The sequence below is a fragment of the Carettochelys insculpta genome, chromosome 2, assembly GCF_033958435.1.
Source record: "Carettochelys insculpta isolate YL-2023 chromosome 2, ASM3395843v1, whole genome shotgun sequence".
Classification (NCBI taxonomy): Eukaryota; Metazoa; Chordata; order Testudines; family Carettochelyidae; genus Carettochelys; species Carettochelys insculpta.
In genome coordinates this window covers 595,392-611,396 of record NC_134138.1, presented here as the reverse complement: position 1 = coordinate 611,396, position 16,005 = coordinate 595,392, and the positions used below count along the sequence as shown (strand labels likewise).

Sequence of the window (16,005 nt, the reverse complement as noted above, 5' to 3'; positions counted from 1 at the left end):
TTTTGGGGCTAAATTTGCACCATCAAATTCCAATCTTCTGTCTTGCCCCATGGGGTGGAAATCTGATCTCTCAGGGTGTGCCCTCCCTTCTAACAAGAGCTGATGCTCAGGAATACCTTCTCCTCCCAGCCAGTCTGGAACTTTGCAAACCAAACTGCTTTCTGAAAGTTGCTTTGGGAGTCCCAGATGCAGAATCTACATGAAGGAATCCCTGTTTATCCCTTACTGGCCCACCAGCCCCACAGCTCCTTTGTCCTTCCACCCCCAACTTCTGCCCCCTCCCCATGGAATCAGAAGTGGAGTCCATCACAAGAATACAAGTGTTTCCAGCATCTGGAGATGGGGAATTGCTGGCCCTCTCATGGAAGTGACCTGGCTCAGGACCACATTCCCAATACACTGGTCACACCCAGTCATTTGGTTATCAGAGGGCTTCTCAAATTCCCTTATAGCTTCACTTTACTTGGACCAACTTCCAATTCCTGAGAAACCTTTACCCTGCCTGCATTGGACCCTTGCAGAGCACAGCCAGTGGTTTCACACTCAGGCAGGTCCTGGCCAGCAGGAACTGAAACAAACTTCTCCACAGGCAAAGGGCTGGCTCTGGCTCTTACAGACAAGCACCTTTCCTGTTCACTCTCCTTCACCTCACTCCCATTTTCCACAGCCCCCACAGACTGCCCAGGAAAAGTTTCAGGGAAATTCTCTTCCTCAAGAGCTCCCTCAAACAAAAACTCACCCTTCTCTGGCTCCACAGGGGCACTGCTCCCTTGAGCCACAACCAACTCCTGGGTTTTCACCTATGCCCAGGATCACTTCTGGTCCATCAGGCAGATTCCCATGTAATCTGCCTCCAGGCAGACAGCTAGTACCACTGGACAGAAGGTGAGGATCACTTTCCTCCCTTCTGCTACCAGCTTCTTTATTTTCATCAGGCAGCAGAACTCCATTGCCAGTCTGCTCTTCCTGTTTCCTGGCGAGAGGATGTCTGTGATCAGACAGAGTCCTCTCACCCCTCCCAGTAACACCTCAGCATCAGGCAAAGAACAAGTACCAGAATCATCTGGTGTCTGCGATTCCCTGATGATAGTAACTGGATCAGACTGAGTTAAAGCATCATCCTCCCTGAGAGACCCAGAGGTAGGCCCACTTCCCATCTGGGCTTCAGCTGCACTCAGATGCAGCTCTGGGATCTTGGGACCCATCTCGAGCCCCCACAGGGTCAGACAAAGGATTCACTTCCCTGGAAGTGAAAGCACCTTTCTTGCACCAAGGACCAGCGTCCTTATCAGGGATGCCACGGCCCATCCCAGAGACATTCCCTCTGTTCCAGCCCCCATGGCTGGGTTCAGAGTCACCGGGAATGGTCTTTCCTGGTGGTTCCCTCTGCAGCCACCCCATGCTGGGGAATCTTCCTCAGACAATGGACTAGTTTCCTCATTGGCACCTTTTTCAAATGCAGGGTCTGCTCTCTTCCCAGGCTGCTGCTGCTGTTCAACAGACAGACAGACAATGGGAGACACTCTCTCCTTTGTCCCAGCCCCCCGGCTGGTCTCCACACACACACAGAAGGTGAAGCAGCTTCTCTCACAGACAACTCGCCATTCCCAGCAGACAAGCTGCTTTCCTGCACAGACACACAGGCACCTTCCTCGGCCCAGGCCTGGGAAACTCTTCGCAGGTCTGTCTTGGCCACTGGGTTGGAATCACTGCTTCCCTACTTCAACTATGATAGGCCATCAGGTTCAGAGCTCCATGCAGTCCAGTTTGCCTCACAACCTCAGTCGTGCGGAACGCAATGCCATCCACAGCCTCAGAAACAACCCTGACATTATAATCAAAGAGGCAGATAAAGGAGGAGCTACTGTCCTCATGAACAGGTCTGACTACCAGAAGGAGGCTTCCAGACAACTCTCCAATACCAAATTTTACAGGCTACTTTCCTCAGATCCCACGGAGGAATACACTAAGAAACTACACCATCTGCTCAGGACACTCCCTACACAAGCACAAGAACAGATTTATTACCAATACACCTCTAGAGCCTCGTCCAGGGCTATTCTACCTACTACCCAAGATCCACAAACCTGGAAATCCTGGATGCCCCATCATCTCAGGCATTGGCACTCTCACTGAAGGACTGTCTGGTTATGTGGACTCTGTCCTCAGACCCTATGCCACCAGCACTCCCAGCTATCTCCGAGACACCACTGACTTCCTGAGAAAACTGCAAGACATTGATGATCTACCAGAAAACAGTATCCTAGCCACCATTGATGTAGAGGCTCTCTATACCAACATCCCACACAAAGATGGAATAAATGCTGTCCGGAACAGTATCCCTGATAATGCTACAGCACATGTGATGGCTGAGCTCTGTAACTTTATCCTCACACACAACTATTTCACATTTGGCGATGACATATACCTTCAAATCAGCGGCACAGCTATGGGTACCCGCATGGCCCCTCAATATGCCAATATTTTCATGGCTGACCTGGAACAGCGCTTCCTTAGCTCTCGTCCACTAACACCCTGTCTCTACTTACGCTACATTGATGATATCTTCATCATCTGGACCCATGGGAAGGAGACTCTGGAGGAATTCCACTGGGACTTCAACAACTTTCACCCCAATATCAACCTCATCCTGGAACAGTCCACACAGGAGATCCACTTCCTGGACACCACGGTGCTAATACATGATGGCCACATCAATACCACCCTGTACCGTAAACCTACTGACCATTACGCCTACCTTCATGCCTCTAGCTTCCATCCCAGACACACCACACGATCCATTGTCTACAGCCAAGCACCAAGATATAACCACATTTGCTCCAACCCCTCCGACAGAGACAAACACCTACAGGATCTCTACCAAGCATTCTTGAAACCGCAATACCCACCTGAGGAAGTGAAGAAACAGATCAACAGAGCCAGACATGTGCCACGAAGCCTCTTACTACAGGACAAGCCCAAGAGAGAAACCAACAGAACACCACTAGCCATCACCTACAGTCCTCAGCTAAAACCTCTACAGCGCATCATCAGGGATTTACAACCCATCCTGGACAATGATCCTCCACTTTCCCAGGCCTTGGGAGGCAGACCAGTCCTTGCCCACAGACAACCTGCCAACCTGAAGCAATCCTGACCAGCAACTATACACCGGACCACAGTCACTCTAACTCAGGGACCCATCCATGCAACAAACCTCATTGCCAGCTCTGCCCACATATCTACACCAGCAACACCATTACAGGACCTAACCAGATCAGCCACACCATCGTGGGTTCATTCAGCTGCACATCTACCAATATAATTTATGCCATCATGTGCCAGCAATGCCCCTCTGCTATATACATCAGACAAACTGGACAGTCTCTACGTAAAAGAATAAACGCACACAAATCAGACATCAGAAATGGCAATATACAAAAACCCGTAGGAGAGCACTTCAATCTCCCAGGCCACACAGTAGCAGACTTAAAAGTAGCTATCCTACAGCAAAGAAATTTCAGGACCAGACTCCAAAGACTCCTTCCACCTTCCCATACTGCATTGTCTAGCAACGTAGTGTGGGAGCTGTCTTTGTCCATGAAGATGGAGGCAAAAAAAACATTTAGTGCTTCAGCTTGTCTTACATCATCTGTCACTAGGTTACCTCCCTCATCCAGTAATGGCCCCACACCTTCTCTGATAACCTTCTTATTGTTAACATACCTCTAGAAACCCTTCTTGTTACTCTTCACATCCCTTGCTAGCTGCAGTTCCAATTGTGCTTTCTTTCCTGATTACTCCTGGGCATTCACCAGCCATATATTTATACTCCTCCTTAGTCAACTGTCCACATTTCCATTTCCTATATGCATCATTTTGAGTTTAAGCTGACCAAGGATTTCCCTGTTAAACCAAGCTGGTTGCCTACCATATTTTATTTCTTACTATGCAGCGGGATGGTTTGTTCCTCTGCCTTCAGTAAGACTTCTTTAAAATATTGCCAGTTCTTTTGAACTCTCTTCCCCTTCTTTTTCGTTTCCTGAGGGATCCTGCTCATCAGTTCTCTCAGGGAGTCAAAGTCTGCTCTTTTGAAATCAAGTCTCTGTATTTTACTGCTCTCCCTTCTTTCTTTAGTCAGGATCCTGAAATCTGCTGTCTCATGGTCACTGCAGCCCAGGTTCCCTTCCACTTCTATTTCTCCTACTAGTTCTTCCCTGTTTGTGAGCAGCAGGTCATGTTGTGCATGGCCCCTGGTTAGTTCCTTCAGCACTTGTACCAAGAAATTATCCCCAACATTCTCCAAAAATTTCCTGGATTGTCTGTGTGCTGCTGTATTGGTCTCCCAACAAATGTCCAGATGATTTACGTCTCCCATGAGAACCAGGGCCTGTGATTTGTAAGCTTCACTTAGCTGTCTGAAAAAATCCTTATCTACCTCATTTACCTGATCTGGCGGTCTATAGCAGACACCAAGTACAACATCACCACTGTTACTTCTGCCTCTAACCTTAACCCAAATACACTTAACTGAATTTTCTCCCTCCTTATACTGGAGCTCCGAGCAATCACACTGCTCCCTCACACAGAGCGCAACTCCTCCTCCTTTTCTCCCGTCTGTCCTTCCTAAACAGTTTATAACCTTCCATGACCGTGCTCCAGTTATGCAAATCATCCCACCATGTCTCCATTATTCCAACCACCTCACACTTCTTTGACTGTGCCAGGGCCTCTAATTCTTCCAGTTTGTTCCATAGGCTTCTGACATTTGTGTTCAAGCACTTTAGAGAAGTGTCTGATTGTCCCATTTTCTCCTCTTCACCCAGGAAACCTACTTGACTGTTCCCTCCTTCTTCCCCACTTACCTCAGAGCTTGTGTCACTGTCCCCCGACAAACTTAGTTTAAAGCCCTCCTCACTAGGTTTGCAAGCCTGCCTGCAAAGATGCTCTTTCCTCTCTTTGTTAGATTGATCCCATCTCTTCGCAGCAATCCCTGTTCACAAAAGAGAATCCCATGGTCAAAGAAACGAAATCCTTCTCTGTGACAGCACCTACGCAACCACGCATTTACCTCTGTGCTCAACGATCCCTGCCTAGACCCCTTCCTTCCATAGGGAGGATGGACGAGAACACCAGTTGTGCTCCATGTTCCTTCATCTTCCTTCTCTGCACCTCAGACATGTCAAAGCCTTGGACATGAATTAGGAACTGCTGGAGGATGATGATCTTGGACCCATGGACAACAAGGACACATCCCGGGCATTCACCTTCTCCTCTTGCTAGATGAGGCAGTAATACCACCCTCCTAATTTCCAGCAGATAACCTCAAACAGTTCCAAGAACTGTTCAGGAGAGTCACTGTGGCTTAAGAGATCACCATACAGGAAGATCAGGACAAACAGCACAAATTATTGAAGTCCTGCACCCTCTGCACCCACTAAGATCACCCATTCCAGGCGATAAAAGAACCAGCAGAAGCCATATGGCAAACACCAGCCTCTGTCCCCTCTCTTCCCCCCAAAAAATGAGTTGACAGAAAATATTTTGTCACAGCCAGGTGTATGGACTTCTTATTTTCCCACACACAACCAAACTCTGTAGTAGTCAAGGCTGCTCACCATCAAATGAAACAACAACAGTCTTGCTCTCTGCCTCAAGACAAGCACCATAACCTCTTTGAGTGAAAGATTTATTCATCTGCCACCCTCCAGTTGCCAGTGGCCAATTTTTTGTCACTCTTGCCGAATTACAACCACTAGAATTATGCAAAGCTGTGAGAGCTTCAGGATGACCTTCTAGAACACACCCGCAACTACTGGCCACCATTGAAGAAGTCCAAAAGGGTGGCCCTAACAGCCCTCCAGGCAACCCTGGATGTAGCTGACACAGCAGCTCGGATCACAGCAACAGCAGTCAAGCCCAATGATGGGGAGAATCTCAAACTGGAGGCCCAGGGCTCTTGCTGGTACTGCTACCTGTGGCTCTGAGGGCTGGGGACACACGCCATGCTCCATGTGTTGCTGTCCTTGACCTCATCCCTTATGCCTGAGGCCCCACCTTTTCTGGAACTGTGGAGCCTCCCTCGCCTCAACTTGCCCAGTGGCCCAAGGAAGCTTTTGGCTCCCCTGCTCGCCCATTCAACAGAGAAAAACTTTTAGCAACTTAAGCAGATGAGGTCCTCCATACAATGAAGGACTCTCATGCCATACTGTATACCCTCCACATTTATACCCCGCCCAACAAGAGATGTCATTACACCCTATACCATAGACCCTGGGACTCCTCCTTCCACAGACAGAACCAATGATGATTTGACCCAAAATGAAGACAACACTGTCAGAGACACTATACACATCATATTCAATCTGGCACAAATCAACCTTCTACCTCCAAGCCACAATTTTGAAGACTTGGTCGAAGGTCAGAACAACCTTTCCCTGGAATTAGCTACAACATCTTCTCCCTGTTGCATAGTTGGCCATCGCCTACACTCATTTCACCAGGCATGGGCTGCTATTGTAATGGACCAGTGGGTATTAGACATCGTATGATCATAATATGTCATCCCGTTCTTTGCAGCCCCCACCCCATCTCTCTTCAGGGATTCCTCTTACAATAATCTCCATCAGCTAGAGGTACAACACCTCATTCAAATAGGTTCCATGTAAATGGGACACCCTGCCCCATCATGGAAGAAGATTTTATTCCCAGCTACTTCCTCACTCATAAAAAAATGGGAGGGTGGAGACCAATCCTAGAGCTCAGAAAACTCAACAAAGTTGTATGCAACCACAGGTTCAAGGGGGTCACTCTTTCCACGATTATACCAGCACTGGCCGAAGGAGACTGGTTTCAGCCGTCAATCTTCAAGACACATCACCCACAGACATTTCCTCAGATGCAAGGTGGGCCTCAAACACTATCAATACCAAGTATTACCATTTGGCCTACCCACAGCCTCATGGGTCTTCTCAAAGATGCTTGCTGTGGTAACCGCACACCTCAGGCAACAGGGAGTGAAAATATTCCCCTATCTAGACAATTCCAGGGTCAAGGGCACCACACACCAGGAAACATTAACCATGGTGTGCGTGATCCTGGACCTCTTCTGCCATCTCTTAAATTGCAGAAAGCGAGGTGTTATGCTTGTAAGAAGTTCATGGGCTCCTTTGAGAGGGGTAAGGCAAGAACTCCATGTTTACTGAAAATACAGCATCATGATATTATATTCATATAATATACTTAGTTTACTCATAGGCACACACAGACACAGACACACACACACACCCCTCGTCCTGTGGTTACTTACAGTTACCAAAAGTTGCTCACTCCAATCCACTGGCCATATGGAGTAGATGTGAGTGTGGAGCCAGGTTCTGTTGATCCAGATCAATGCTCCGATGCTCAGAAGACGAGAAGACCCCATCTCTATAGTGGTGCACAGATTACAGTGAGAGATTGTGCCACACACTCTCTAAGAAACTGAGGAACCACATAATCAGCATCCTGTACAGCAAACAGAGCAACATCAAAAGAGAGCTCTCTAATCTGGAGACCCTCACAAATGAACAATCTTCCATGCGAACCGCCACATGGCTGGACTTTACTAGAACAAGACAGGAGATTTACAACACACATTTCTCTTCTCTACAGAAAAAAAGGACTGTAAACTATCTAAACTCCTACTTTCCACATGGGGCTACAATAGTGGTACCCCTAACTCACCCAGCAATATTGTCAATCTATCCAACTACACACTGAGCCGGGCAGAAGAATCTGCCCTTTCTCAAGAACTGTCTTTCTGCCCCACCATCCCTACAAACTTGATACAGTTCTGCGGTGATCTGGAAGCCTTCTTTCACCATCTGCGACTCAAGGAATACTTCCAACATGACACAGAGGAGCGCACTGATCCCCAGGTAACCTCCCACCTATGGTACAAGAAAAATAATTCGTCATGGACTCCCCCTGATGGTCTAAATGACAAACTGGATCTATACATAGAATGCTTCCGCCGGCGTGCATGGCAGAAATTGTGGAAAAGTGGCATCGCTTACCCCATAACCTCAGCCGTGCAGAATGCCACGACATCAACAGCCTCAGAAACAACTCTGACATTGTCATCCAAGAAGCCAACAAGGGAGGCGCTGTTGTCATCATGAATAGGACAGACTACCAAAAGGAGGCTGCCAGGCAACTCTCCAATACCACATTCTACAGGGCTCTGTCCGAGAATCCCACTGAGGAATACACAAAGAAACTACAGCAGCTGCTCAAGACTGTCCCTGTAAAAACACAGGAACAGATTTACACAGACACACCTCTTGAACCCAAACCAGGTTTATTCTACCTGCTACCCAAGATCCAAAAACCTGGGATTCCTGGATGCCCCATTATCTCAGGCATTGGCACCCTCACCACAGGATTGTCTGGATATGTGGACTCTCTACTTAGACCCTATGCTACCAGCACCCCCAGCTTTCTTTGAGATACCACTGACTTCCTCAGGGAGCTACAATCTATTGGTGACCTTTCTGAAAACACCATCCTGGCCACCATGGATGTAGAGGCCCTTTACACCAATATCCCACATGAAGATGGACTCCAAGCTGTTAAGAACGTTATTCCTGATGAGACCGAGGCACAAATGGTGGCAGAGCTTTGTGACTTTGTCCTCACCCACAACTATTTCAGATTTGGGGACAAATTATACCTTCAAATCAGTGGCACTGCTATGAGCACCCGCATGGCCCAACAGTATGCCAACATTTTTATGGCTCACCTGGAACAACACTTTCTCAGTTCTCGTCCCCTAGTGCCCCTCCTCAACCTGCGTTCCATTGATGACATCTTCATCATCTAGACCCATGGGAAGGAGGCTCTTGAAGAGTTTCACCATGATTTCAACAGTTTCCACCCCATCATCAACCTTAGCCTGGACCAGTCCACACAAAAAATTCACTTCCTGGACAGTACTGTGCAGATAAGTGATGATCACATAAATACCACCTTATACTGAAAACCCACAGACCACTATGCTTATCTACACGCCTCCAGCTTCCATCCAGGGCATACCACATGATCCATTGTTTACAGCCAGGCAGTAAGGTACAACCATATTTGCTCTGATCCATCAGACAGAGACAAACATCTACAAGACCTTTACCAAGCTTTCCTCAAACTACAATAACCACCTAAGAAAGTGAGGAAACAGATTGACAGAGCCAGACGGGTACCCAGAAGCCACCTGCTACAACACAGGCCTCACAAGGAAAACAAGAGAACACCACTGGCCATCAGATACAGCCTCCACCTAAGGCCTCTCCAGCGCATCATCAGTGATCTGCAACCCATCCTGAACAATGATCCTTCATTCTCACAGACCTTAGGAGGCAGGCCTGTCCTCGCCTACAGACAGCCTGCCAACCTTAAACAGATCCTCCCCAGCCACTACAAATCACAAACCAGTGACTCTAGGCCTGGACCCAGCCCCTGAAACAGTCCTCGCTGACAACTCTGCTCACATATCTACACCAGTGACATCATCACAGGACCTATCATAAACCATACCATCAGGGGCTCCTTTACCTGCACATCTACTAATATAATATATGCCATCATGTGCCAGCAATGCCCCACTGCAATTTACATTGGCCAAACTGGACAGTCTTTCTGTAAAAGAATTAATGGACATAAATCAGACATCAGGAAGGGTAAGGTACAGAAGCCTGTGGGGGAACACTTCAATCTCCCTGGACACTCAGTGACAGATTTATGGGTGACAGTTCTGAAAGAAAAAAAATTTAAAAATCAAATGGAGAGAGAAATCTCTGAGCTGCAATTTATTTGCAAATTTGACTCTATTAACCATGTATTAAACAGAGACTGGGAGTGGCTCACAGCTTCCAAAGGCAGCTTCTCTGCTCTGTGCATTAGTATCTCCCCGTTAGACTCTGAAAAGGCTCATATCCCTCTGTCTGATCTGACTTGTTTTTTCCTCTTTTGATAAGTGCTGTTGATACTGGGCCATTTCCACCTTGCTGAATAGACCTTGTCAGCTCTGGCCCTCCCTCTTACTACTCAGACTTTTTAAATACCCTTCTGAAACCACCCTCGCCCCACACTAATGCATCTAATGAAGTGGGTCTTTGCCCACAAAAGCTCATGCTCCAAAATATCTGTTAGTCTATAAGGTCCCACAAGACTTCTTGTTGTTCTCACATCTTTTATATCACATAGTTCATAGTTCTGGTTCTGTCCCACTGCTCCAGGCACTATCAGTCACCAGTCCATGGCAGATGGGTTTGAGGCTTTCCCATGGCCCAGGTTTCTGTGTGACTCATCATCTGCAGGTGGGACTTAATCTTTCTCTCCAGATGGGTTAATGCTAGAGAATCCAGTTCCCATTGTTCTTCAGCCACCAAGTCTTTGTTGTACAGACACGCTGGCTCCAGAGGCTAATTCTCTAAGCCGTCACATTCACACTTCCAGATGCATCTCACACATACCCATTCTCACACAGAGACAGTACCAAGTTTACAGGCTAATACAGCAGTAAAATGGAGTCTTAGATACAATATGGAGTCTGGTACAAAGTGTCTTATGAATATAAAGGATAACACAAAGTTGTGTAAAACAATAATTCTAAAGAGTAATCAAAAGTCTGTGGCCTCTTAAAAAGATACAGGGTAATAGAGGGTGATACAAAGATACGTAGTAATACAGAGTTTTAATTCAAAGATGCATTACTATCCACGGTTGCTACAGAGGTTGAGGTTAGACATTAGGAAAAACTTCCTACTTGTCAGGGTGGTTAATAACTGAGATAAATAGCCTAAGGAGATTTAGTCTATAAGGTGCCACAGGACTTCTTGTTCTCATCATCATCATCATCATCAATAACCGTGGGCTCAGCACCTGTTGGTGTCTGATGCCTCTCTATTTCCTTCCATCTTTCCCTGTCCAGTGCAGAGTGGCTTAGTTTCTGTAGACTAGCTCCGCACCAATCTACTATATCATCTATCCATTCTCTGTGGGGTCTGCCTCTCCTGTTCAAATTGTCCATTATGCTGAATACCAGGGTCTTGATTTTTCGTTTGTCGTTCATTCTGAAAATATGCCCATATAGTTGTAGCCTCTGTTTTATAACCTTCTGCAGTAGGTTCTTTTTTGGCTGTATCTTTCTATATAATTCCTCATTGGTGACCTCCTGCATCCATCCTATTCTCAGAATCTTTCTATTACAACTCCTTTCGAAAGCCAATATTCTTCTTTTCAAATCTTTTGTTATCACCCATGTCTTATATCTGTACAACAGGCTGCTAAATACACATTTTCAAGATGCTCAGCTTCATTCTTAAGCTAATTGCTTTGCTTTTCCAGATCTTATCCATCGCCTTCAAACTTGCTCTTGCTTTTGCTATTCTAGTCGTCGTTTCCTTCTTACAGTCTAGATCATACGTTATGTTGCTCCCCAGATATGTGAACTTCTCTACATTTTCTAGTTCAATACCATCAACACTGATCTTCCTTCTTATTTTCTTATCTCCAAATACCATTGTTTTTGTTTTATCAATGTTCATAATCAGTCCGTACTGCTTCCCTTCTTCATTTAACACCTGCACCGTTTTCACTAGCTTCTCCTCATCTTCCTCAATGATAACGATATCATCCGCGAAACTCAGGTTGTTAATTCTTTCCCCATGCATAGATATCCCTTCTACCTCTTCCTTGATCTTGTCTATCACTCTCTCCAGATGTGCGATGAAGATACTTGGCGATATTGGATCTCCTTGTCTCGTACCTCTATGTGTTTTAAACCAACTTCCCAACTCACCGCATGTTCTCACTGCTGCCTCCGCATTATCATTGATATCTTTCAACAACTTTATCAGTCTGCTATCCACTCCGTATGACTCCAACACTGCCCAAGTCACTTTCTGATTTATACTGTCAAATGCCTTTTGAAAATGGGCGAAGCAAGTGTACACATTCTTGTTCCTTCGTTGAGCTTTCTCCGCTATCAGTCTTAGTGCCAATATCTGCTGTATGGTACTTCTATCTTTTCTGAACCCTGCTTGCTCATCTGTTATATATTCTTCTATCTGCAATTTTAGTCTCTCAGTCAGTATCATTATCAGCACCTTGCCTAGATGACTCGTTAGGGCAATCGTTCTGTAGTTCTTGCACTCTAATGTACTTCCTTTCTTGGGTATTGTCACTAGCACAGATCTTGTCCATTCCTTAGGCGCCTTCCCTTCTTTCCATGCTATATTACATAGTCGGCGTATTTCCCTGCTATCGTGCTTTCTCCACCGTATTTGATCATCTCTCCCATGATCTTATTGTTTCCAGGGCTCTCATTGTTCTTTAATCATTTCACTGCTTTTTCTACTTCCTCCTTCGAAATATTGGTCTTGCTCTCAATGCTTGGTGAAGATATCTCTTTCAGTTCTTCAGTCAGTCTCTCTGAGACACTTGGGTTCAACTGTGCTTTGTATAGATCGATGCAATATCTTGTCCATTGCTGCACAATCTTCTCCCTGTTCATGAGCACTTCTTCATTCTCATCTTTGATCGCCATCTGCTTTGGTTGCCATTTCCTATTAATATTCCTAAGTGTCATACACCTCCCTGGTCTTACATTCACTGTAATACCTCTGAATATCTTCACGTTGTTCCTCTAACCATTTCTCCTTATCCTTTCTGAATGCTTTCCTTACCTCATTGCATTTCACCCTATATTGCTGTTCTGCCATCTCAGAAACATCTCTTCAGATCTTCAATGCTCTCTTCTCTTGAACCAAGTTCAGTGTCTCCTGGGTAATCCACTTCTTATTAAACTTTTCTTCTTCTGGAACAGTCTGCTCAATTGTCTTCTGTAGCGGTGGCTGTCCCTGCGACTCTCTTATCTAGATCTTTCTCTGTGGCAATATTCCTAATCTTCTCTTCGAGTGCTGCTCTGTGTGCATTCCCTCTTTCTTCCTCACATAGCATCGCCACATCTCTTCTTTTCTTAAACTGTGTCTTACATTTTCTTTTGAGTTTTATCTTGATGTTTGCAATCACTAGACTGAGGTCTGTCTCTATATCCGCACCTTGGAAAGTTCGGCGCTGCTGTACTGATGTTATCCATCTTCTTCTTATCAAAATCATATCTATCATGTTCTTGGACTTCCTGTCATTTGATCGCCAAGTCCACTTCCTACAGTCCTTTTGTTGGAATCTCGTGTTGCAGATCACCATCTCATGCCCTGTAGCAAACTCTGTAGTTTTTCACCTCGTTGGTTTCTTTCTCCATATCCAAACCTTCCCATGACTCTCTCCCAACCTTTGTTATCTGTTCCAACATTCACATTCCAATCTCCTCTGATGATCAACACATCTTTCTTCAGCATCTCCTCCACCGTCTTTGTCAAGTCTTTATAGAATAGCCCAATCTGTTCCCCCGTAATGTCCATCGTGGGTGCATACACCTGAATGACTGAGATCTTGAACAGTTTTGCTTCAAATCTTGCTACCACCATTCTTGCACTCACCGGTTTATATCCTAATAATGCTCTTCTAGCTGTTTTGCTAAGAACGAATCCAACTCCTGCTTCATACTTCATTTCGTTTCCTGACCAAGTGACTTTGCAATCACGTATCTCTCCTGATGCCGTCCAACACATCTCTGCCAGCCCAAGTATATCACATCGGTATCTCTCCATCTCCTTCCGAAGCAGCTCTAATTTTCCAGTTGCCCACCATGTTCGGACGTTCCATGTTCCAATGGATAGCATATGTGTTAGTTGTAATTTTCTTTCAGTAGCCAACTTATCAACCCAACCCCGATTACTCGATTGGTATCATGGACCTTGTTTATCCAGGCAATGTCCAAGCCGGCATCTTTTATCATTTAGTTGTACTGGCATCTGATTTCATTCGTATTGTCGCTTGACGGTCAGCGCATCGATACACATCTGGCCAACCCTCGTCCTTCATCCAGGCTTGGGATTGGCATGGAGCTCACAGAGGCTTCATGGTGGAATTCTTGTTCTGGTAGATGGTTTATCCATCTTTGCCCATTTAACTAATAAATGCTTCCTCACAAGAATCCAAAATACGTACAAAGAAGTGTGTTCACCCGTACCACCCTGAAATCTGAAACGTCCTTTAAAGTGTCACAAGAACCCTATTCGAACCCCCAGCAACCTGCTCCCTTGTTCAGATGGCACTGAAGGTTCCATATTTAGTGTCCATCACATTGGCCAGCTGCATTAGTGAAATAGCAGCCATTATCACAGACCCTACCTACTCTATTTTCACAAAAGAAAAAACAACGCTACAACCTTACTCCATGTTTTTGCCAAAGGTTGCCTCCACTTCCCATATCAATGAACTCATACACCTACCTGCACTTTTTCCTAAACCACACAGGGATGACAGGGAAGCATCCATTTATACTGTAGACACCAGGAGAGCTGTTACCTTTTACCTTGACAGAACCAAACTATTCCACAATTCCACCAGACTATTTATCTCTATACCAGAACTATCCAAAGATGCAGCAATCTTCTTTCATTGTATCTCCAAGTAGATATCCTCCTGTATATACAGATGCTACACAATACATGAACCCCCAGGATGTCACAGCACACTCCACTCAAGGATGACATCCTCAGTGGCATTCCTTAAAAATGCTCCATTGATGGACATATTCAGGGCTGCAAATTGGTCCTCTGAGCATACCTTCGCTAAACATTACAGTATATTGGGTGGTCCTATCTCTACCACTGCCGTAGGCATCCCTGTGCTGTGCTCCACATTTAAAAATTAACTCCAAAGCCCACCGCCTCTGTAGCGGGCACTGCTTTCCAATTACCTGGAGTGGAGGAAAAAGAGGAAGAAGAAGTTACTCATCTTGTGCAGTAACAATAGTTCTTTGAAATATGTGCCCTGTGGGTGTTCCATTAGCCACCCTCCTCCTCTCTACCTTTGAGTTCATCTCTGAATTCTGGAGTAGAGAAGGAGCAGAGGGAGACATGTCACATGCATGCAAAATGGGCGCCAACGGCATAAGGAGACAGCTACTGTGCATGCACAATATGGCCAGGCACTGCTAGCAAAAATCTGTGTTCATGGGCACAAGGACGCACCACACCTAGGCTACGTCTACACTAGAAGCATGTGTCCACGGAAGTTACTGTCGGAAGATGCATTCCGACAAAACTTCTGTCAACAGATCACATCTACACATAAAAGCGGATTGATCTTTTGACCCACTCTGTCAACAAAAGAGCCCCCCGGAGTGTCTACAGAGCTTTTTTGTCGACAGTTTCTGTCGACAAAACACATTTTGTGTGGAGACACTCCATATATTTTGTCTACAAAATCCCAGTTTTGTCTACAAAACTTTCTAGTGTAGCCATAGCCCTAGTGTGAAGCACCTATAGGGACACATCTTGAAGAACCATCATTACTGACCACAGTGAGTAACTACTACTTCCTGCTCATGTAAGAGAAAGAGTTTACTGGTCCAAAAGAGAATGGACTCTGCTGTTGAGGAAGTCAGTCTGACAGCTACTGCAGACTGTGGGTGAGAATCCAAGGCCTTCAGACAGGCTGTAGATTCCCATTGCTCATGCCCTCCTCCCTAGCTTCTGTCCTCCTTACCCCTCCTGCCATACTTATCTCTCTTACTTTCTCTTAGCCCAAGTAGGGCAGCAAGGGGATACTCGACAGGACACACTACCTTTATTCCCTGAATCTTGTCCAGAAGTCATGCTCAAGCTGCCCAGCTCTGGCACTGAGCATTAACATGGGGCCATTTGCTCTTTGCTGAGTTCCTTTGATTCATCTCCTCTGCCTATGTCTAGCAGTCAGCAGTGTCCCTGGTGCTAGGACAGGGGAGAATAATTGGTGCGTGATGTTCAATGTCCTCTGCTCTTTTCTCTTCCAGACACCTGAAGCAATTGACAATCTCAGATACCTGGATGACACATATGTGGATAGCACAGGTAAGTT

General features: G+C 45.8%; 1 protein-coding gene across 22 annotated transcripts in view; it reads left to right on the top strand.

Annotated features, from left to right (window-relative positions):
- The window catches only part of SCRIB (scribble planar cell polarity protein), a 341,713-nt gene that overhangs the window by 318,263 nt on the left and 7,445 nt on the right, over positions 1 to 16,005 (top strand). For all 22 annotated transcript variants that reach the window (XM_074986390.1, XM_074986386.1, XM_074986388.1 and 19 more), the window contains one exon: positions 15,941 to 15,998. In XM_074986390.1, coding sequence (XP_074842491.1) covers positions 15,941 to 15,998 — 58 coding nt within the window. The remainder of the gene's footprint in view (positions 1 to 15,940; positions 15,999 to 16,005) is intronic.